The 24949-nt window shown below is 37.8% G+C and overlaps 1 protein-coding gene across 1 annotated transcript in view; it reads left to right on the top strand.

Moving 5' to 3' along the window:
* Nucleotides 1–22587, top strand: part of PARG (poly(ADP-ribose) glycohydrolase) — a 59886-nt gene extending 37299 nt beyond the window's left edge. Inside the window, exons 10-18 of the mRNA XM_033066612.1 lie at nucleotides 1507–1586; nucleotides 3613–3673; nucleotides 4301–4376; nucleotides 6355–6502; nucleotides 11490–11568; nucleotides 12349–12457; nucleotides 15173–15278; nucleotides 18458–18586; nucleotides 19126–22587. Coding sequence (XP_032922503.1) covers nucleotides 1507–1586; nucleotides 3613–3673; nucleotides 4301–4376; nucleotides 6355–6502; nucleotides 11490–11568; nucleotides 12349–12457; nucleotides 15173–15278; nucleotides 18458–18586; nucleotides 19126–19298 — 961 coding nt within the window. The 3' untranslated portion in view covers nucleotides 19299–22587. The remainder of the gene's footprint in view (nucleotides 1–1506; nucleotides 1587–3612; nucleotides 3674–4300; nucleotides 4377–6354; nucleotides 6503–11489; nucleotides 11569–12348; nucleotides 12458–15172; nucleotides 15279–18457; nucleotides 18587–19125) is intronic.
* The last annotated feature ends 2362 nt before the right edge of the window (nucleotides 22588–24949 follow it).

Genomic DNA, 24949 nt, shown 5'->3' with positions numbered 1-24949 from the left:
GGTTTCCCTGTTGCATTCACAAATATGACTGGTTTTAGCTTGATCTGACTTCAGGCATAGTTCTGCACCTTTCCTGCCCAGCCTGCTGTTTATACTGAGTCACATATTGCCTTTGTGGCATGAAGAACTCCCTCCCAAGAGATTGTGATGTGAGCAAGATGTGACTTTGATGTGAAGAGGCAAAAAAAATTAGTAAAGGCATGGTCAGGCTGACAGATAAATTAACCAGTTTAAAGGCTGCGTGTGAAATGAGACTTCCAGATAAGAGATTGGAGGTAATTTAGGCAACACCTTCACACACATGCACACATTAACTCCTTTTATAAACCCCTTTGTACCTGTGCAAGCTCAAGGCCTTGATAGAGCTTGCGTATAGGCCTATTTTAGAATAGAGTTTACCTTCCTAAAGTTCTAGTTCCTCATTCAAAGTTCCCTGTGCTAATAAAATTAACCTCTGTGACTTAATATAGATTTCAGATGCAATTGATCTCTTCAGCCTATATATATCATAAGGATTTTTAAATGCTGAAAAAAATCTAGTTCACCTCCTTGCTGAATCTAGTTCAATTTACATCTCAGCATTCTGGTTTTAAGGGCAGATTGTCATTCCAGTACCCAGAAACAAATGAATAATGTTGTGTCATTGCTTTACTTAGACTGTTTATTGGGGGGGAATGTTGTATCCTCAGGCCTTTCAGTGGATCAGACATCTTTTAGTAAGCTTCCTATTCAAAGGGTATTATTTCTGAAGTCATTGCTGTTCTTCCTTCCAGATAAATTCCATTATGTGTTGCCAATAACAATGCCTTGTCACTCTGCTGGAAGTGAAATTAAGTAATGCGTGCTCAGTTTCTGGAAGATAGATGATGCAGTAAAAGTATTTCAGCTAACCTTAAAAGAATACATTCACTTAATGGCTAAAAATAGGATCCTTCCTTTTAATGCTTAGGTTTTGTACAAATGCCTGTTAGAATGGCTGTAACAGCCCAGTGGATGGAGCCATTTCTGTTGGGGAAGGTTCTTTAGAAATACTGCTGGTGCAGTGCAGCTCTTGAAAGCAGCAAGGTTGCATTAATTCTTCTGAGCAACTCACTGAGCTGAAAGGAAGGTGACATTTGGAACTTGGAGTACTCACATTACATGTTTTTACCCCTTGGTCACTTATGGCTTGTTAAACGTTTCTATTGTTACAAATAAAACTAGTGGCTTTCCAAAATGTTCATATTGAAATTACAGTTCTTGGTATAAGAAAATTGGTGCAAGTGAGAGAAGCTTTCGCTTGGCATCTTCATCAGAAATATAGCAAGTCAATAAACTCATTAGTCCTAAAATCTTGAATTACAGAGGGGCTGTCTAGAGAGTTCTTTCTACAGTACTTAAATCCAAGGCTAATGAAATGTGTGCATAATAATTGCAAAAAATCAAATTGCAATTAGTAAGTAGCACTAATTGCTCTGCACTGTATCCCTGAAATCTAATTGTTTGCCTCTATTTCCTGTTTTTCAGGTTGTTTGAAGGGAGGTCACCAAGAAAGCCTGAGAAACTTAAGACCCTTTTCTGCTATTTTAGAAGAGTCACAGAAAAAAGTATATCCTTTATTCTTTTTTTGAGCTGCAAAACAGATAGATGAAAAATTTAATCCTATTAAATTTAGAAATGGCTACACAGCCATGATGGAAGTATTTAACAAAAGACAGCTTGCAAAGTACACTGATATTCATACTAATGGCACTTCTTACCATATGTGTGATGCATGCAAGCAAATTATTTGCCCAGAGCTCATTCTGTTTTATTTTTTCTGATAAATGTATGTATAAATATATATGTGTATATATATAAGGGGTGTGTATAAAATACAGAAATATATTTTTAGTCCCCTGTAGATATATGTATATAAAATGTGTGTGTATATCATTGTGTAGATATGTAGATATAAATATATGTATTTATATAATGCTAGTATTATATGCACCCACTTGCCTCATGACATCAAAGTGAAGATGTAGAGGGAACTTGGGACCATTACAGTCATTAAAATCGCAGGCTTAAAGATTTTGAGTTAAGCTTCACTTCTCCTGCAGAATGCATATTTAGTCTTTTGACTATAATGTTTGTAGTTCTGAGGGATTTTCCCCTACCCCTTACTTGGTTCAGACCATCGTCATCATTTTAATTCACCACAAAATAGATGCAGCTATATCCTATTTCAGCTGTCAGACTTTAAGCAGTATCAATAGAATTAAATCTCAGAGGTAAAAAGTAACTTGTGATCTATGTGTGGGACTGAGAAGAAATATGATGTGCCAGCTTTTGTAATACTCACGTAATAACAGTTTTGTGCAAACCAGATCCTAAATTTAGGCAGCTGTCCCTGAGCCCCTGAGCATGTGAAATCTGATGGGAATTCACTTTATGAAACTACTGTATTAGATTTCCTAACATTATAACTTTAAATAATGCTTAATGAGATTCTTGGATGCTCTTTTCTTGAATTAAAAATTCCTATCATACCTTTAAAAATACGCCACTTCGTATTCTTTTTTTTGTCCCAGGAATTAGTAAGGCTGAAGTAATTTAACCCTATAAATTACTGTAATAATTTTGCTACTCTTTCTATTGTAAATAATAATTGTGTTCTCTGTAAATGAGCACAGAGGAAACTGAAGATTTTGTGCTCAAAGGGTGAATGCTTTATTTGCAGAATACCACAACTGATACCAGAATTCTCTTGTGAAAGAGCACTTGATTACTATGCTTGATGGCTATGCACTTTCTTCAGAGAAAGTAACCCCTTTTTAAACCTAAATTTTAAAACAAGCTTAGGACCACTTAAGGCTTTTTTAGAAGGATGCATTTGTGCTTTACATACTGTTCTCAATGTTTTCACAAATCCCAGTAGACTTAATGTAGCAGAAAAGTAAGTGTTAATTGAAGTTTTTATTAAGATGATATCACCTAATAAAAGGTTGATATTTTCTTCCTGAAAAACTGAACTGTTTTGAGTGAAATAAGGAGAAACAATGATACTGCATCCTTCCTGCAATGAGCAACAGCTTCTCTTTTTCACTCGAGGGCAGGGGTCTTTTCTCAATTGGAATACAGTGAATTTCACTTGCATCCTGGCAGGGTTAAAAACATTGCATGCTTATTGGCATAGTTGGACTTTCTGGAAATACGAGCTGCTGCTTCCTCCCTCCATAGCTTGAATACTGTCTGGGTTGTCTGTTGACACTGAACAGTGGTTGATTTTAGAGGTTCACAGTCTCTTTTTCTCTAAAGCAGCACATTTAACTTCAACTACTGGGTCTTTCTAGTAGTGTTTGCTATTGTTAAAGTGGAAATCACTTAAGAGATAGTTTTTCCTAGATCTGGAAAAACTAAAATACTCAAACTGCAAAGTGGGAAGAGAAGTAATATTTTGATCATCATGTTACTTGTCTTCAATTAGAGCTGGGCTGTCAGGGGAAAAAATCAGTCACTCTTGAGGAAAGTTAAGCTCTTGGTATCTGCCAAGAATGATGTTTGTAGTTTTCAAAGCTTGCCAGTTAAGATAATGAAAGGGCTAAGCTCCCACACTTAATACATTTTCCTTTGGGGTTGATTTGCCTGTAGAACCTACGGGATTGGTGACGTTTACAAGGCAGTGTCTCCAGGAATTTCCAGATTGGGAGAGGTAAGTCAAACATCCTGTTAATGTAAGAGATTTTGTAAGTCCACAATAACTGAATGTCCTTCATTTGGAATTGATTCAGTTCTAGAAGTACTACAGGAAACAATATTTGCTATGGACTGTTGTAGAAAGAAATACAGAGGGCAGCAGTGAATTGTGACAAGTAGTTTGTGTCCTGAGTTTTCCCATATGTTTGTCTGTAAAGCAAACAAATCTTAATTGAAATTTTAAAACAGTAGCATAGCTTTGGTGCTGTTGCTTGAGTGAGGGGAAAAAGAGAGGGATGGCTTGATTTAAGAAATGGCAGGAAATAGGATGCAGGATGGGTGATGACCAGCATGAGCACAAGTATTGCAGCTTCATTGCTGGGGTACAAGAAGAACATAGAACTTCAGATTTGGGGTTTCGTGGTAAAAGGTGGAGAAACTGAACAAATGAATCTGCTAAGCTTTTCCACATTGTTTCTGCAAGGTAAACATGTTTTCTTTGATCTGTCAGGGTTTTTGATTTTTTTTTTTTTTAAGCCACCATTTGTGTAAGCAGTTTGGGTGAATTTTGTTTTAAAATGAATGTTTTTTTCTGGGGGTTGTGAAATGATCCTTTCTGTGCAATATTTTTCCTCAATGGTAGATCTCAGAAAAAACTATCTAGATTGCATGTCACCTATGAAGGCACCATTGAAAACAATGGACAAGGTATGCTCCAGGTAAGTGCATATAACAGTTCATATGGCTTTCATGTCTTTGTCATACTTTCATGGTCTGCCAGCTTAACAAAGTTACTTCTTTATCCTCAGTTGACTTAAATGACAAGATGTTATGCATCATAAAAAACCCATCAAGATTAATTCCATGGGCAGTCTTAGTACTGTCAGTGCTCCCCAGCTTATCTAGGTAGCACATGTACCTGTTACAGAAAGGACTGACAGAAAATCACAAGTCCTGGACAGCTTCAGGTCTTCTGGTTCAAGCCAGGATCAAAGATTGACAAGACAAAAGATTCAGGCTGTGATCTTGATGGCTTGTCAAAGTTTTCAGTTTATTTGAAAAAAAATCATTCTTGTGCCCCAGACAGTGACCAGGTCAGTGACCCAGGAGACTTTCTTGCTGCTGCCAACACCACTGTTTCAGTCTGGGAGGCAGTCAGCAAAAGAAAGTCATGAGGAGGATGTCCTATCCATATCTATAGAGAGGAACATGTCTGAGTTTTCAAATTAGTTGTTTGCTTTCTGCTTTTCTTTAAAAACAAAAAAAAAAAAGTCTGCCTTCTAGAGTTGTTTTACAAAAAAAAAAAATCCAAAATTAGAACTTTTTTAGCCAGGGACAAATACTTCATTGGAAGAGGAGGAAGATGAGGAGAATTTTTTTCTGCAGTGCTTTGTGCTCAGATTTTTAGATGTCTCATAACTTTATGAAACTTGAGCAGTCAAATGTGTGCTGAAATTTTCAAGAACTCAGCAATTGTTCAATAATGACCATTTTTCTAGTGTTGCACTCTGCATAAGGGAGTATTGCCTAGGATGTGTTCTTTTTCCTCTTGGCTATTTCAAGTCTTACCAAAGAAAATAGCCCACAGGTGATGTGTCTCAGGTGAGGCCCAGGACAGGGTGGGTGTTTGTGCAGGACAAGGTTGGGGCCCAGGGGAGGCTGCTCAGCACAGTTACAGTGCTTGGGGCCCTGGCACACTGCACATGAATGGTTTTCATATAACTTTTTTTATCGTAGTCAAGTTTAGCAAATCTTAAGGAACTGAAATGTGTTGGTATTTCCAGGATAGGCTAAAGGAACACATGCTGCTGTAGTGGCTGGCTCTTGGTGTGCTTTGGACTCTGCCTCCTGGGTCAGTTTGTAATCTTCACAGGTGTTCATGTCACCCCAGCTGCTTCTGTCCCCTTCCTGTACCTGTGCTCTCATCAGCTACCTAAGTAAAAACCAGTAAGAAGCTAATAGCATTTGAAAGATGAAGTAACTTTTAAAAATTAGAAATTTATATGGGCAGTGAATGTGAGATAATAGTAATTACTTTATTGAATAAACAAACTTCTTTTAGAACTGTTGTCTGTATGAAAATGTAATTTGCAAAGTTGCAGCAAAAAATAGTCCAGAGCTTCTCTGTTTCAAGCATAAACCTTTATAGTCAAAATTATTTGCCTTGTTCAAGTGCATCTCAAGGACAATTCATAAGAGAGTGTTAGTACATTTCAAGAAGAATTTGTTAGAGGGTTTTCTGGGTACAGAACTGTTACAGGGGCAGTGCTAATCTAAAGATACTTCAGTGCAGAGAGTTGAGGCAGAATGCTTTCCAAAGGACAAACTAATGATTTTTCAATGTCCCTAAAAAGAATGCTGTTTTCATCTTTTACATTTACTGAAATGTGAAATATATGAAATTCTGAAACATATGCCTCTTCAAGGGAAACCCACCCAACTTGGATTTGAGGCGTTTTGAGATGCAAAATTTCTTTTGCTGTTTAATGTCTCATTTGTCGTAAGTTTTCTGAGAAGATGAGTGGAAAAAAAGAGGGAGACATGATCATGTTAATCAGTCTCTCTGCTTGTAGTTTTAAGTGATAGCATCAGATTTCAATACAATAATTGAAATTTGTACAGGATTTTATTTACTTTGGTAATGAAAGGATTTTTTTTCTTATTCTATCATAATCCTCCTGAATGTATTTTTGCTAGGTTGATTTTGCAAACCGTTTTGTTGGAGGTGGTGTGACTGGGGCAGGACTAGTACAAGAAGAAATTCGATTTTTAATCAATCCAGAACTGATTGTATCAAGGCTCATCACTGAAGTCTTGGATCACAATGAATGTCTTATCATCACAGGTTAGTCTTTGCAGAAAACGTTTCACATCAAATTCTGGTTCTATATATGCAACTTCAAGTTGAAGTTTAGTATGTTTAAATGCTGTAAGGATTTATAAAAAAGAAAAAAGTTGGTACTCATTTGACAAAGAGCCTCCTAGTTCATCCCACCTAACACCACAAGGGACACTGTCCCATAGATGTTTTGTGAAAGGAGAAAAAATAAGTGACAGCAAGCAGAAGAACTTATTTTATCCTCTGTAAATGTGTTTGAGGACTTGGTATCTTTAGCTGACAAGAAAGAATGGTGATGGGCAATATAGGTAACAGCCACAATTTCTAACTATTAGCTGATACTGCTTCTCTTATGTTAAAGGATGTGGGGGTTTTGTTCCTCTCCTGAATTTGTAGCATTTGATGCGATCAGTGGGATTGAACACTGAAGAAGAGGAGCTGCCTTGTGATTACCTACAAGGGAAGAAAGTGGAAGAGTAGAAAATCTGCATCCATTAGAAAAGGGTAGAAAGTTAGGAACTGTCTCTGAAGGATTTTGATCTTGCAAGTTTCACATACGTGTTTGTTATTTGTGGGTTAGTTATGGGTTCCTAATTACATCAAAAACAACCTGCTTCTCCAGTATGCTGCTGAGGGGTTGTGAATGGAGATGTCTTGTCTGTCCAAAGCTTAGCTGAAAGGGTTTTTTTCTTTTGCTTCCCTCTCTGCCACAGAGCTTTCATTGTTTTATTATCCATTGGATTAAAACAGCATGAAAAACCAAATGTCACTGTTAAGAACTGGAGCAGCCCAGGTCATGCTGCATGTCTCAGTTGTATACATGAATGATCATTTTGCATGACTAAAGAAATAAAATGATACTATAACACTATTTTATTTACACTAAAGAGCAACTATAAAGAAGAAATATATGATCAGAGAGATCATCTCTGGGTAAATGTTATAATAAACTATGTTTACATTTTTCAGTTCACTATAGCAAAAATGTTGGGTCTAGTTACCTGAGCTCTCTCAAAAGCCAGGAGTTTCTGTAGGCATTTGAACACATTTCTTGGAAAAATCCATCAATAGCACTTCTTTCTTTCACATGCATACACAGTGGAAATTTGAGCTTAAATCTTGCAGATCTTATTCTGTTCTGAGTTATTGATTGTACTGGGCAGAGCATCTTTTGTTTTCAGTCTTATGCTTTGTAATCTTTTAAGATAGTGTTTTATTTTGTTTTTCCACTCTGCCAGAATTAATGCCTTTTCTGTGAAAAGTTTTTGATAAACTGGCTTTTGTGATTACATTTTAAAAAATTGAGTCAGAAAAAAAGTTCTTGGCCATCAGAGACTTCTGTTCTGTATTTTGGATATGATACTATATAAACATATTTTAAGCACTCCTCTGAGAGAGACTTCTTTGGGAAGGGTAAAAACAGAGCACAGCTGTCAGTCTGGGTAATAACTGATTAGGGGGAAACACTAAATTGAAAGACCTTCTTCCATTCCTCTGCAAACAAAAATGGAGATTTGGCATGGACAGATAAAGGTGAGAATGTTTTTTCACTGCAGCAGCATTGTCTTTCTTATTATTTTATCTTTCAGTGTTTTGCAATTAGTATTTGGGATGTGGAGTTCTTCTCTAATGGAAATATCCATTCCATCATTTTTATTTAATCCCTGGAGCTTTTCCACCTTGGTTCTTAGCCAAGTCTCCTCTGTGTCACGATCCTCTTGATAAATTGCATTTCTTGTGATGCATCTTGACTCGACAGCCTAATGCGTATAACTGTGTAGCTTAAATTTGCAGAGGAGCCCAAGAAATTGGGAGATAAATTAAATTTGTTGTGATTTCACAGTATCTGGTTAAGATCACTGCTGTAATGACTATGAAACTGGTCATGCAAACAGTCGAGTTCTTCAGCACAGACATCTACCTACAGAAATGTCAGCAGCAACACCAGAGATTCCCACAGCTGCATTTCTGGTAGAGCTGTGAATAAGTGTGAGTGGTTTTCATTCAGATTTTTTTCTTTCTTTCTTTTTTTCCCCCCCCGTTTGAGCTCATACATTCTCAGGCAGTGTTAAAAGCAGAGGAAACTGTTCCTTGTTTGCTTCAAATCTACAGATCTCTCAAAGGTCAGTCAGGACTACATCTTAGCAGGGCAGTTTTGGAGACTTCTGACCACATTAGCCATGCAGCAAATGAGATGAGATGAGATAATTGGTTTGGCTGGAAATTTACTCAGAGAGGAAAATTGGTTTTCAGCTAGATTTAGCAGGCTGATTGTGCCAGTGTTGGGAGAGCCAAAGACTAATGGTGGTACAAGATAAGGATTGGGAGAACTGATTGAAAGGGAAAGGAGGACCTTCCTCTCACTTATGGCACTGATTGTGCCTTTATGTTGGTGACTAAAAAGTAAAATCTTGCAACTTTCACATCTACTTTTTATTTAGTGCTACTGGTCCTGCCTCTTCAGGGGTATAATTTCTAGCTCATTAGAAATACTAGAGGAGCACTATAGTGGGACTTTTCCCAATCCCTGGAAATGTTATAATGCTGTACAGATCATATGCAAATTTAAAGCTGGACTATGGAGTCTGAGAAAGGTATATTTATTTTTAGTAATAATTGCAAATCTGTCTAAGTTAAAAGTTAAACACCAACACTTGACAATTTCACTTTTTGTCTGATGCTGTAACTTTTACAAGTCTCACAAAGGATAAATTTTTGAATGGTAATTGTATATACATTCTTTTGACTTTAGGTAGGCTTTTTTAGGTTTTGTAGCTTGTTTTTAGAGTTCTGTTGGAACTTTATTTGTGGTTTGCCCTTTTTTTACCTTTTTTTTTAATATAGAGAAACAAAAAAGATTCACCAAAAACAACATTAACATATCTGGCTTTATTCTATTGCAGGGAGAGCAAAAGCAGTATGGAAGTTTGTATCCCAGTAGTTCACAGGCAGAAGTATTGCCAGTCAAATAATCATTTTTGTCTGAGAAATTTCCAGAGCTTCACTTATGAAAACTCATTGATTTTCATTAATTTCGGTTTTCTGGGACATGACTTTAGAGTCTGTGTGATTTCCTAGAGTTTCTCCAGTATTGATTTTTTTATATAGATATATGTGTGTATTTGTGTATATTTGCTTGTTTGTTTGTTTCTGGTGCTTTTGTCATCAGATGCTACACTTCCATAAAAATTAATGAAAACAAGGAACCTTGAAAAAGCCATCCTAATACTTTATCATTTAATCTCCCTGGTACAATATCTCGATGACCTAGAGTTTTCTTTCTCCGTCTTAGACACCAAAGGAAATGCTTCCTTTATCAAGCTGGAAGTTTTGCTTGGTTGTCCTTTAAAGAGAGCTCTCAAGAGTCACATACTTCCCTTATCTGTCATTTCTTGCTCTGTGCTCAGACTCTTTTACCAAGCGTATCAAGAGAACTGAATTTTACTCATGTCAGGAAAAGTCTTAGTGAAGACTGATAGCCTGCAATTCAATTAGAAGACTGATTTCTGAATATGGAAGCTTCTGTGGTTGTCCTTTGTCTGAGGGCATGGATGTGTGTGAATTCACAGGCATATTTTGTAATCCACATTTTTCAGATGATTTTTTTATCAGGAAGTGAACTCGGTGAGCAATCACTTAACATCTCACTCATTTTGCATAGCAACTTTTCAAAATAGCCTTGAGTGAGATTTATGTGCTCTCAGGATGATTAATCTTCTAGACTAAATAAATAATGAGTGGGTAACAGGGCAGATGAGTTAAATGAGCATTGATAAGTCTTGTCAGTTAAAATTAATATGGGCAAACGGGGAAAATATCTTGATATATATGCATCATTGTAAACAGTTTTTAACAGCTTGTTTCCTATGCTTGAGACTACTGGAGGTAAACATTCAAATTTCCTTGTCAGTGAAGTTTAAAGTTAATAGTTTTATGTTTTTGATTGTTCAACTTCAGTTGCATTTTTACTTAGGGATTGGAAAACTCAGATTAAGTTTTAACATTTGTATTCTCAGGATATTGCTGACCTGTGCGATAGTTAAGCAGTATTCTTGTCTTAGTAATCAGATGTTTTGTGCTGTCAGCTTGCACTTCTTTAAAACTTATTTTTCACTGTTCTATTTATGGGCAGAGCTGGTATCACAAACTAAGGGATTGCTTCACAGTTCTCTTCTTACTCTTACTGTTTATAATTGTGCCAAACTATACCTGCCTGAATCAACAAACAAGTCAGCTCAGCTGATCAGAGTATGGTGCCAATACTGCCAAGGTCGTGAGTTCACTGAAGAGTTGGACTTGATGAGCCTTGTGGGTTCCTTCCAACCCAGGCTGTTATGTGAATACTTCTGAAACTCAGCTGTTGTGAGCTCAGAACAGGCAGAAAAGGTGTGATTTTGTGGCATTACTTCAGGGGTATTTCTCTGAAGTATTTGTGCAATGAACAGGTTTTGAAACAAGGTCCTGAAGGTCTATAAAATTAAGTGAAAGGCAGCCTTTTTGAAAGGTTATGATTCTTGTCTCAGTTAAAACACACTCTTTCTTTGTCTTGGGATAAACCTTTGAAAAGGAGTTGGTATAGCAGAGCATAGTATCTAAAATTACTGGTGGCCTTAGGAAGCTGCTTTCTGACAGCTTTTAGTACTTGCCAAGATACCCTGTTGGACCGTTTCAAAAGCAGCCAAATATGTTCCACACTGTGGTTCTTTGGGTCTTTGTTCTTTTACAGAGGTAGTTTGTTGATGCTGACCACTTCTCATCATATACTGGGCAGCACAGGTAGATCTGCACTCATGTTCTGTGGTGGGTGCTGCTCATCACCTGTGGCAAGGGAGCTTTACAAGGAAATCTTGTATTCGTGGTGCAAATACAAATTCTGTGTTTCCCATTGCTTCTGAGAGCTGCGTGTTCATTTGGAGAGGCAGTGATTCCTATCCAAGATTTGAAAAAAATCTGTACCTATTTTATATGTAATCTGGAAAATCTTTTGTTTCAGGTACTGAGCAGTACAGTGAGTACACAGGCTATGCAGAGACTTACCGCTGGTCAAGGAGCCACGAAGATAAGACCCCTAGGTAAAGTTCCACATAAGTGTTTTAAGTGAAGGAAGAAATAAATGTTAGAAATTTGAAAACTTTTAAGTATTTCCTAGCATTTACTTGATGTTGCTCTCTTCACTAGAGCAAACAAGCTAAGAAAGTTGCCATATTGCTAATGCCATACTAATGCTAATGAGTGGTACCTGCCCTTATGTCGCTTCTTAGACCAACATCATTTACAGTTTAGAGATACATGGGTTTAATGCACATTTTTGTTAAGATACTGAGTGAACTATGGTATGCAAAGTCACAAGAAGTTTGACAGCAATACCTCAGATGCCACAGTGCAGATGATTTGTGGCAAAATAAGAATCATTACCATGAATCTGCGTAGAAAGCTCTGAGCTCTTGAATTTATTTCTCCAGCAATGTCATTAGAGTGTATACACAAAATTACTCATTTGGTATAGAAACATACACAGTGTACTCTCATTTAAATGTTGGAGAAAGACAGAGAAACACTGACCTTGCAGTGTTCTTACATACTTGATAAATAGTGCTGTGTAATTAGATTTGTTTCACGTTCATGCCCAAAGTCTAGCCAGAGTATTTCCAAATTTATGGAGAGGCCTGTCTCATTTCTGATTCTGCTTTCATTCCCAACCCACAAAGAAAAAGTATTCCATTGTCTGAGTTCACCTTTTCAGCTGCTTCTAACAGAGAAGCTGTGAAGGGAATTGCTCATTTTGAATCGGGGTTATATGGCTGATATTGAACAACTAATGTCTTCTACTTTTCTTCCCCCTCCCATTTTAGGGATGAATGGCAACGACGCTGCACTGAAATTGTTGCTATAGATGCATTTCACTTCCGACGTTTCATTGATCAGTTTGGTCCAGAAAAAATTAGAAGAGAGCTCAACAAGGCCAGTAACTTCTTAAAGCAGTCTGCAGTCTAATGTTTATAGAGCTTTCTCAAATATCTTTATGTTACTGTCTTCATCTAAGGAAATTCTTGCTTAGTTGTGTCTCATATGACAGAGTTTTGCTGTCCAATGTTAGAGCAAAAGATTGTCAAGTATATTTATTGTCCTGTGATGTGCTATTCAAAGGTGTATTTTATATAACTTTCAAAAATGTAAATGAAAGTTGGATATACGTTTTGTTGACTCTTCCCTCTCCTGCTTCCAAATGATGGGCTGAGAGTTGGGGGTTGCTCATCATGGAGAAGAGAAGGCTTCAGGAAGACCTTATTTTATTAATCCAGTACCTAAAGGGGCTTGTGAAAAGTAGTGAGAGGAACTTCTAATATGGGCAGATAATGACTGTACGAGGGGCTGTGGTTTTAAACTGTCAGAGGACAGATTTAAATTAGGTATTAGGAAGAAATTCCTGATGTGGAGGTGGTGAAGCACTGGAACAGGTTGCCAAGGGAAGCTGTGGATGCCCCATCCCTGGGAATGTTCAGTCCCAGGCTGGATGGGGCCCTGAACAACCTGAGCTAGTGAATGGCATCCCAGCCCATGTCAGGCAGGTTGGAATGAGGTAACCTTTTAAGGTCCCTTCCAACTCAAGCTATTTTGTGATTCTAAATGATGAATCTAAGTTCTTTCCCTATGATTTGTGCTGTTGAATCCTACTCAGCTGTGCAGTCAAGGTAGAAAAGGAGGTGCCCCATGTTTTAAGATATTCATAAATACGGTGCCATTTGCTTTTCATCCACCTTTCTTCTTTGCTCTTGGGGTGTTGACATATTGCCTGGGAATTTACCTTTTCCTGTATTGACATCTTCTTGAGATCAGATCCAGGTGTTCATAAATTCCCTTTATTTTCAAAATAGCTGTAAGGGCTGTTGTAACTACATATGTGTGTATCCATGCCAGTCAGAGCTTATGGTCTTCAAGAAGACTGACAATGCAGGCCAGTTTTCATCCTTCAAACAAAACTTCTGGACTGACATGGAAAACTAGCATGCTTCCTACTAGTAATTTTTTCATATTTTTAATCATTATCATTATATCATTATTATACATTCAAAGTTGTCAGTCCTTGACCCTGCCCTAAATCAGCTGTGAGTGTACAAAACTGCACTTTGGTGCAGTTTGGACTGTGGTCCTTGGCAATCCCACACATCAAAGTTGCCAGGTGGAAGATCTTGTTGACAGGGAAGCTGGAGCTGTGGTGGACGTAATTTTTTTCTCTTCCCTGCCATCCCTAATTTGGGATCTTGTCCTTAAGTAAGATATTTGAGATGTTTCCCAGTCCTTGGTCTCTGCCCTGGATTACATGCTGCATAATGTTTGGGAACACTGGGTTACTTTCCCAGGCTGTGGCAGGTGCTTTATCATCTGCATAGCCAAGGTTCTCCTGTCACTTGTTTTTCTTCTTGTTTTGCTGGTGCTCTTTTGCTGAAGCTAAAGCAGCCTTTTCCCAGCTTCTAAGGTTGTACTTCTATAGGGACTAGTAATTGCCATCAGTGAGCTGTTTATGGTTGAGACCTTAGCTTTCAACCTGTGCCAATGTTTTCAAACCATTTGCTGTTATCCCATGCGCAAATTTTATCTGCTGGCATGCTGTGTCTGGAATCAGTCTCCAGTTCACAAAGCAGATTCTCCTAAGTTAATAAGAAGGTTAATGGGGCAGAATTAGGGCCTTTCATGGCCAGTATAAGGCATAGGTAGTGAGAGGTGTGTGGCCTGTTCTGGCAGTGGCAGTGCTGGTTTTATTGGGCAGTGGAGTACAAGAATGTTTATTCAGTTATACTCTGCTAGTGTGCTAGTTTTTGGGATCAAAACGTGCTGATGAGTCTCCTTAGTGTGATTCTACATTTACAGGTGCAGTGAGCCTCTTCTTTAGCTTGGATGTTGAATATAAGAGCTCAATGCTACTGTTATTAAAGCCTCCTGCTTTCTGCAATACAGGACGATATAGAATAATATAGGATGCATTTTGAATAAATTCAAACACACTGCCCTAATTCTCAGCTGGAAAGAGAATACACCCTCTTGAAATGATGTACAATGCTGAAGGACTAATTTAAATTAGTTTTGAAACTTTAGCATCATGACTAAAGTAACATTCATCAGCTTGTTTCTTCATGGTTGGTAATGAAATTAGCCCTAAAAAAAGACAGTGAAGTACAGTTTGTAAACTTCACTGATATCTTTGTACAAAATTCTAATTACCTATATGAGTGAATTTATGATCCACCTGTAATTTTCACTGTATTGAATTGGTTTGGATTTTTAAAATTAATTATGGTAGATCACTGCAAGATTTATAAGGTGTGTTGGTTTCACTGATGTTTTTTTAGGAGGACTGATTTATATTTAAAGAAAACTTCAAATCTTGAGTTAATTTTCTGTTCAGGCTATCCTGAAAAGTTTCCTGTAGCTGTGATGAAACTGGGGCTCAGGACCTGTATCTTAATTTTTAACTTGAGTCCAAATAAAGCAAAAGTCTTCCTGCCTTCAATTTTTTGGTTATTGGTGTTGAATTTAAATGAAGACTGTTGGTGTATTGAAGTAGTTTGAATTCAGTATTGCTAGAAGACAATACTGATTTTTGTTATCATTTTATTGTTTGAAAGTATCATACCAGGTTGTCTCTCAAATCCATTTCTGACTCTTGTGTTTCTGCAGGCCTACTGTGGCTTCTGTCGACCCAACGTTTCACCTCAGCATCTCTCTGCAATAGCCACGGGAAACTGGGGATGTGGTGCCTTTGGAGGGGACTCCCGATTAAAAGGTAAATTATAGCAATTAGTTAATGTTCAAATTAATCAAATAACTTACATTTTGATCCCGGGCCATATATTTTTGTTCAAGTACATTTTTTTGCTTTTGTTCTAATTAATACATTTTTGCCAAGAAATGGCATTCTATAGAATTGCTTCATTAGTGCTGATCTTTAGGCCATGAGTAACGTGACCTTAAACAATAAAAAAGCATTCTACTCTATTCTTTGTGCTTTAGACTTTGATGCTGTTTTCAGTTTAAAGTTTGGAGCAAGCACATGATGGTGAAATACTGGGTTTGTAAGCACTGTAGCATGAAACCTTCCAAAACACAAACATGCAGCTTTAGTTCACAGAAGAACATGTTCATTGCAGTTGTCAGTCATATAAATCAGTTGACTTTTCTGGAGCAGTCTTTTTAGATTCTACCTAAAATTCATATCTCAGCAAAGCTGTTTAAAGTACCTGGTAATTTGCAAGGCTTCACAAATTTGCTGGCAATGGTTAATGTTCAGTTTTTCTCCTTAATATATTGCTGTATGCCAGAGAGATTTCCACTCACTCAGTCATGCTGCTTTTTTTCCTGACTTGCCTGCTATATCACTCACTTGCTCATGTTCTTTTATATTTAATTAGAGTATTTATAATGCAGCAGGTATCACATGTCTTCATTCATTTAAGACCTTTTCCATCAATTTAAGAACTGATGGATCCTGACATATAAATTCATATCCTGGTTCATATAATCCTAAATAGAAATTTACATTTTTTGTTGTTTCCAAGCATTTGGAGAGTGTTTAAAATTTGCTTTTCAGAACTGATTTAGGTAGCTACAGTGAGACAGCCACCAGGCTACCAGCTTCATTTCTTTCTTAATGTGTTTAATTCATAAAGCATCTATTTTTTTCTCAATGCTCATTGAGTTCCTGGCAGTTGTTTTTTTTTTTATTTCCATTAGATAAAATAGGCTACCAAATGCATATCTTATCAATATCAGGGCTAGTATTTACTGTAGGATCTGAGCATACTTGATCTGTGTTAGAAAGGTTTAATAAATACTTCAATTTGCATAAGATCTTGGATCTGAACTGTAATATCCCATGTATCTTTTTAATGTAGAAGAAGGGATGTCATTTCCTCAGGTGAAAGTCCAGAAGTTAAGTGGGATCAGCTGGGTGCAAGGGGCAGGAGAACTCAGATCTCTCCAGGCCCCAGTGCCACAGGCTCTGTTGTTCTTCCTGTGATGCTTCTTTCCTTATCAGTAACATGGAAATTTCCCATGGTATTGTGTATCATTAATATCCAGAAGATTGTGAAGTCTGATTCTTGACAAAAATTTTGATCCTTGTTTCATAAGATCTATAGCAATTCAGAATAAACGATAGGATATTTTTAATATCTTATAAAGTGAAACTGCATTGTTTTTTGGGATGAATAATAAGATTCATTAGGTTCTGTTCCCCTATGCAAGCTAGTTAATTAGACTCTTTAAAAGCTGAACTACTGGAGCTTTACTAAATCCACAGCTGGTTCAGTAGTTTAATTAAAATATCATTCCCAGATTGAGATTAATTTCACATGTGAATCATGTAATTTATAATTTTGGCTATGGGTTTACAGGAGGAGTTTTTTTTTTTAATTAAGGAATGCAGTGTTTTAATAGGTCTGTGTTTAAAAATGTGAAAGATCTTTGAGCTGAGCTCTGAACAGCTTTCTATTTAGCTTCCACTAGCAGGTGGTAATGCACTATGTACACTGTTCTATTTAAAATTAATCTTTACAAAGACAATATTAATCACATTTTAATTAACTCTACTTACTGGGTAGAAAAAGGAAGTATTAATATCAGAGCTGCACCAACAGGCTGTGAAGTAAGACAGGCTGCAGCAGATGAAGTAGTTGCTGTCTGTGATCCGTTGTTTGGACTGTTGTAGTTGCCTGAAATGAACCTGTGATTGATTGCACACCTCTGTGACACTCCAGCCTGGCACTGCTGGCTGGTGAAAAAGCTGCACTCTTCTAAGTTTGGTGCTGCCTAAAATGGTCCTGGTTTTCTTCTCCCCCTTCGTTGTTTCTTCTCCCCCTTTATTGTTCCTGCCTCTGTGGTCTGGTGCCCACCCTTGTCTCAGCACTGCCTCTTCACTCTGCCAATTCAACTGCCATTCTAGCAGAAAACAATTAGCTTTTATTCTTCACCTGTAACTGTTCTGGCAGTTTGGTGAATGGAATTGGCACAATGATGTCTGATGAGCACCAGAGAGCTGCAGAAAAATCAGGAGCTGGGTGAGAAGTGGACCAGAGCTACTTTCTCCAATTGCAGTGGGTCATTAGCTTGGCTCAGCAGCAATACTGATCAATAATTCAGATGATTTCTCAAGGTGAATCGTCAAAAACTATTTCCAAGATAGGATTTTTTTTTCTTTCTTTTGCATGTAGACGAACAAAATCTGTCTATATTGTAACATTAGCTGTTGGCAGAACTTGGGATGCAGCTTGGGCCGATGAGTTTGACAGAAAGCTGGAAATTAAATAACATGAATTGCATTGCTGACATTGCCCCTCACAGGTCAGAGTAAGCCATCATATTCCATGCTGCATACTTCTATTGTAGATATGATGGACACCTTAAATTATGCAAGAAGAGAGTGCAGAACCATAGTTATTCTCTTGGAGCTGGAAGTTGGGTCAGCTCTCACTTTGCATAGCTTACCTAGCGAAAGGATTGGCTCCATTCCTTCTTACAGGTGGCACAGAATGGGAATTGCAAAGTGCTCATGGATGGCTTTTACCCACTGCCTGTGGCTGTATGGGCAGCACAAGCCAGGATGGAAGGTGCTGCTCTGTTGCCTTATGCTGCCACAGGCATTTACTGGCTAATTAATGGCTGCATGCTGCTTGGGGGCAGACATGGACCAAAATAAATCCCTCTCAGTTTTTAGCACATTGTTTATCTGGAAGTAAGGTCACTAACAACTCTAGCAGAATGCTTCAGCACTGTTGACCTGCAGTGCCCAGCATTCTTTGCTTTATTTTAAAAATAGAGGTAATATTTATCCATTGTTTGTACTGCTTTGCAGCATTCACATGGAAACAGATACTGTGGCTGCTTGCTGTAAACTTAAGCTGTGTTTTTTCCTTCAGCAAATTGTTTTATCCTGTGTTCATGTGTAATCTTTCTTTGTTGTTTCAGCCTTAATTCAGATATTGGCAGCTGCTGAGGCTGGACGTGATATTGTTTATTTTACCTTTGGAGATGTGGAGCTGATGCGGGACATTTACAGCATGCATACTTTTCTCTGTGAGAAGGGCCAAACTATTGGTGAGCAAAAAGAAATCTTTGTGTGCACAAAAGAGGCATAACCACCTCTATAAGTAGAAATTTTCCGATATGAATTCTTTTCACTAAGTCCTGAGCACAAGCAAATGGATCTCGGTTTATTTGTACCTGTTTTCAGAATGGGGAACTCATCCTGCACGATGTGGTCTGACATGTTGTCCAGTTGCAAAACAAAAAAAGCAATGTATCCATTTTCCTACTGTAATTGTTATGTGTCATTTAATTTGTGGGCCAGAAGAACAAAACTGGGTAATTGGCAATACATTTGTAAGTAATGTGTATGCAAGCCTAATGTAAGGATAGCTTGTGCAGGAAGTTGAAGGAGCCCATCCTACATTCTGAGCAACCTGCAGACATTCCCATTACACAGTCGTCAGCCTCCTCCATCACTGCTCTTTTAGAAGTGTTCCTAGCCACTGTCTCAGTGTGCATGTGCATTTCTAGCCTTCCTTTGCAATCAGACATTGCTCATATGGCCTGTTCTTACATGATGTTCAATGATTTCTTTTTGGTTTTTGAAGGGGACATTTATAGGCTGTTGCTGAGATACTACAATGAACAATGCAGAAACTGTTCTACTTCAGGACCAGATGTCAAGCTGTACTCTTTCATATACAACACCATTGAGTCCTATGCAGATTCTACTGATGATGAGGATGAGGATGAAGAAAAAGGGTTGTGTTTTGAAGATTAAAATAAATGTATTTGATCAGAATAATGTTTATCTCCTCCCACTGGTATATTGTGTGAATTGCTGGACATAATGAATGAGCTGGCTTAATTTATATTGATGCATTGATACTTATATGTAACACCCAAACAAAAAAACCCACAAACACCTTTGAGAGATGAGATTTATTTGTTTGATGGTTTCATACATGAAAACCTTGTTCATGTGTGTACAGAAGAAAATTCTTTGGTAAGTCTGGTTTGCATTATACCTTGTTAAGTAGAGTATTTTGGTACACATGTATATTTCACTGAGACTGCTGAAAAACTTCAGATTTCCCTGTACTCCTTTGCCTTTATTTTTCAGACCTCTTATGTAGATTTCTTATGGAAGCTTAGAGCTGGAGTACAGGCAGCCATGTAACTCCTCAGAAGATGTTAGAGAGAAGCATTTTAATGATTGTTCTTACTGAAAATTGTCACAATCCTTAAGAGTGCCAAGATGTCATTGGTGTTCTTACCAAAGTTTTCATTCATTTAACTTAAAATGTCCTGGGTCTAATTTATTTTTTTAATGATAAATGGTTAAAAATTGAAAAGTTCTGGGGGAGCCAAGAATGCATTTCACAACTGCATGGTCTTTACCAAATTAGACATAAAAGTTAGCATAAAGGAGCAGACAAAAACCAACAAGAGTGGGAAAATGAGAAATATTACCAAAGCTGGAAGCAGAGGGAAAGATTTTCACATTAAACTCTTCAATAGCATTTTGTTAGTGCTATCTGTTACCACATTGAGCAAGGTCTTAGACACGTTAGTCTATTGGAGATCTCTCAAGATTCAGTGCTGCTGGCAATATTTGAGTTAAGGTTTGCTGGTGGTGTTTATATTGTCATATCAGTTCTCCCTTATCTCAGTATGCATATATGTGAGTATAATATCCCCATGGGATATGTGAGTGAGGAAACAAATCACATATCAGTGGGAGGAAAGTCTGCAGGCTACACATAAGAGCATGAGGTCCTGTTAGGAGTTTCTGCCTGTGTCATTTTAGACATGGGAATAACAGTGAAGAGTTGGCAAAACATGTAAAGCCCATGCTATTACTATCTGTGAATACCAAATTAGTGTTGCTGTAGTACATTAATAGTTTACAAAACTGCAGATTCATCTGGGATAAAACTTTTTCAGGTTTATGTACTGGACAAATCCAGTGAGATTTTTGTCTCTTTGTAGTTTTAAGCCCAGTTTAAGTTTCAGCCCAGATTCCTACGTTTAACCTCTTCTATGTTAGATTTTTTTTTTGTCTTTCATAGTTGCTATTACGAGTTAGCAATACAAGTAAAAACTGCAGCAGGAAATGTAGTGACCTAAGTTTCTTAATCAATGAATCCTTTTGAGTTACGTCAGATAAAACTCTCCAAGCCTCAAACACACCATGGTAATTAAATGCTGGAAGCTGTTGGCAGTCTGGCTTAGAATAAATCACTCACTACTTGATCTGCTCTGGGGGAAGCAACAGGAAAGAGTCTGGGTCGTTTATAAACACCTTCAGGGTGCTGTACCTTGGCATTAATTCTAAGTGGGCAGCTTGCAGGTGTCTTACCTGGGAAGTGATGGACACAGAGGTATCTTCCAGTACTTCCCACCAGCTGTATTTTTCTCCACCACCATCCATTATAAGGGAAAGATTTTGGCTGGAATTTCAGGCTTTTTTTCTGTGTTTGCAACCTATGTCCTCAGATTTAGCAGAAATCTTTTCTCCTGCTCCTGGTGTTTCAGTGTTGGCTCAGATTCTGGCAATAGGAATAACTGTTTCATTAGCTCTTTTTTGGGCATTTAGTTTCAAGTATGATAGTTGATAGTGCTTCTAGATGCATTGCTGATGATAGATGTACCCTGTGAATTATGACAAGTGATGGAAGACTGGTGCTATCAGCCAAACTTTTTTCACCTTACTACTCAGGATCTCATAGAAGAGATGAACAGAATTTATTCCTAAACAACTGGAAAAAAAGTACAACAAAAAGGTTTAGATGGCTAGAAATGATCTCCCCTTTATTAAATATAAATACTTCTTCATTAGTGCAATATTGCCATTGTGAGAAGTGATTGGTCAGGTAGGAAAAATGTACCAAATATGATGGAATGAAATTCTATTTCAACTCTGGAAACAGAAAAATTTAACTTTGGAGGGATTCTCTGATGATCATATTATAGGTATGCAGTTAGAAGAGTTCTTGCAGTGTCAAGTGCTTCCAGGATAATCCTAGTCTTTTTATGCAGTCTGTAGTTTCAGTGATACTGAGCATTTTCTAATATGGGGACGAATGCCTTTTGTTTGAGATTGTTCATTAGAATATGTTTACCATACTTTTTTCTCTTGTGAATTATGCTTATACGGACAGGAACAAAGGAAAATAACTCCTTTTCAATTTTATGTGTTATCTGAAAAAGAATGATATATCCTGGATTCTGTTATTTGTTCCTGATCTCGTAATGGGCAACATTGTAAGAATGCTTTGAATATGATTTTGATCACAGTCAGGCTGAAGATTTTTTTTGTTATTATTGTTGTTGTTGTTTGTTTTGGGTGGGATCTTTTTTTAAGCAAAGTAGCCCAGAATTAGTTAACAGTGGTGTTACATTCCCATGATGTTCTAATTCACTAAAGAGCTGAACTGCCCAGATTGCTGAATGTCAGGCCAATACGTGCTCTACATCTTTCTTTTACTCCCCATCCACCACTCCCCTTTTCCAAACTCCCTGAAATGTTTCCTTTAGCTGGCAATGCCTTTGGTGCTCTGGGAGAAGTAGTGAGAAATGGAGATGCCAGTGATCTCCTTGTGCAGCCTAGAAAGCTTCAGTTTCACTCTTCAGGAAACCTGGTGATGGAGTATTCTGGGTTTGGGATTTTTTTATTATTTTAGGGATGTTTGCTATATGATTTCCAATAAAAATGAACTTCCTACCAAAACTGTTTTTGTTTTATACTTTTTAGCAGCTAAATTGAATGCTTAATATGAAACAACAGGCAGTCATGTAGATTGCAATGTTGCCTCATAAGTCAAGTTTGGTGTCTGAGCACTTCTGTTGTTCTACAGCTCTTGCACCTAAATTGCTCAGTTTTGAGGTTTCCTTATCCAATGAGGACTATCCAATACTGTATATATTAATTTATAAACTGTTGAAGTGTTCCTGACATTCTTCTAAATTTACAGTTTATGCACCATTATATTGTATTGATTTTTCTGGACCTGTATGCTAATGTTTACATAATTTTGTAGGAATACAATTAAAAAATTCTGACTGAAGCCATGTTGTGTAATTTGTCACTTTATATACATTTGAATGCACAGGACGTAATACTGCAGATAGTTCTAGTAAATTGTCACATAACACAGAGCTGAGAATTCCTCTCTACATTGTTGTGGTGGTTGCTTCTGTCTGCATAGCAATGTAAAATGCAATTAGCTATTGTAGATTGGAAGGGTGTCAGTGTGAGTTCGAGGTTTCATCCTTGTGTGTGGCCATATGCAGATACTCTGATGTTCCCAGGCTTGTGGTAAGCAAGTAGATGTTGGATTTTTCATTGAATTTCATGAAGGAAATGTCACTTAATAAAAGTAAATAACCCCCTAAAATATATAAATAATTACATGTTGTAGAAGGGTTTTTATGGTTTCCAAGAGTGGGGCTGAGATCCTCCTAAATAAAACAATTTCAAGCTTTTTCCAAAATGTTGTTTTAAGCCAGTAAGAAATTAATTTTTTTAGCATTACAGGAAATTAGGCTAAAAATATAATTTCATTGCGTCTAAGGTTTTATATGTAGGTGTGCTTATGAAGTTTGACACGTTGATACTAAAGGATTTCATCCATCAAACAGCAGCAATGGAAGCAAAGATGGTGACTGACAGACACATCTGGGGGAGCAGGAGTGAGCAAGTGGGTTGTGGCTGAGCAGGGAGCTTCCTGCACTGTGCCCAGATAACTCTGCTCATGGAAATGGCCAAAGGGATCCCATTTTCACGAGCAGTGTTTGGCTGAGTGCTGGATGAGCTAGGGGTGGCAGGCTTTGGTTGCGTGACAACTGGGAAGGGACAGAAGGGTTGATGCCCTTCACGTTGTACCTTGGAAATCCCAGGTGCAGGGGAGGCAGAAGGTGCTCCCATTGTCTGCTGCAGTGCAGAAGCAGCTGCCAGTCTGTCCCAAGCTGTCACTGATCTCACTGTAATCAGCAAACACCCTCAGGAATGAACTTTGTTAATTCTTAAAAGCAACCATAGCCTGTGGAGATAACCCTGAGGATAAAGCACAATTGATAGGGTTGCTTCACCATGGACTTTTCCTGGTTTTCTCCATGGTTTTCCAACCTAGGTCAGTGTTTGGAGAGAGGAATCTCAGACACCTGAATTTCACAACTTACCATGTTTATATTCACAATCTACATCCTCTCATCCTGAGCAGCTTTCTATGACAGAAGGATGGACAGATGGATGTCATACCTTGGGATTCCAAAAGCTGTTACAAACTCTGTCAGGTTCACTGAGGTAACTCTATATTAGCCAGTGTAGGGTGATGCAATGTTTGCTCTGGATGGATGACTTGGGTTTTTTCTTTCTTTTAATTTCTTTTTTTTGATATCTGCATAAAGTCATCTTTTGTTTTGTGGCACCTCTGTGACAAGAGTGAGAACATCCATAAAATCATGGAGACTGCAAGATGCAACAGCTGTCTGAAATAGTTGGGTTTTTTAAGCTCAGAATTGAGTATTTATGATCTTGTTTTGTGCTAACAGTGTTTCATGCTCATTTATCATTGCTTAAGTGAGTGTGACCTGGAAGTTGCATAGGAGGTATTTGTCACTGATAACTCCATTACAGCAATGCCATCAATTTCTGCTGAGCTGAGCTGTCAGCCAGGCTTTCATTGCGTGGTCCTGGAAAGTGGCACTCGGTCTGCAGATAAAGGAGGCATGGTGTGTTCCAGGTCCTCTTGGTGACACTGTGAGATGTGTGTGGGTGTGTGCACACTGTGCTGTGCGTGCTCACACACTGAAGAAGCTTTAAAGAAGCTGCCATGAACTACTGGAGTGGGGATCATTGCTAATGTAGCTTGTAAACCTGGGAAGCAGGGGACAGAAGCCTAGAGAGAGGTTGCAGTTTTTACAAGCTGGCTGTGCTTGCTGGCTCTCTGTTCACACACCTCAGCCTTTTGCTGTCAGCTGTCCTCTCTCTCTGATGGATTGTACTGAACACTCTTTGCATAGCTCATGTACCTGAAAATGACAAGGTTTTGTGCTGTGGTTTTTATAAATGAATAAACTGTAAATTGAACAGGTGATTTTAAAGATATGCATTTTTTTTACCCTTTAATTGTTGAATTGCTAAGAAGACCACTTTGATATTCAAATTTTTAAAGAAATGGAATACAATGAAGGCATTTCTCCATTGGGTGTAAAACAGTAAGAGTATGCTTGGTTGGGTACAGGCTACTGAAAAGCCTCATCTCCTTTTGCCCAAGTGATAAACATTGTTTTATATAAATCTCCTCTTGGAAAATTAATGTAACATGCAGATAAGAACCTACTTTCTTTGTACAGAACTTTCTACAGAAGAGAGGCTTTGTCTATTCTGCTCTCAGTTGTTTTCACTTGGAAGTCCCAGCTCAGTAA

This window comes from Catharus ustulatus, chromosome 8, assembly GCF_009819885.2.
Source record: "Catharus ustulatus isolate bCatUst1 chromosome 8, bCatUst1.pri.v2, whole genome shotgun sequence".
In the NCBI taxonomy this organism is placed as follows: domain Eukaryota; kingdom Metazoa; phylum Chordata; class Aves; order Passeriformes; family Turdidae; genus Catharus; species Catharus ustulatus.
This window is presented reverse-complemented; position numbering and strand designations above follow the sequence as displayed.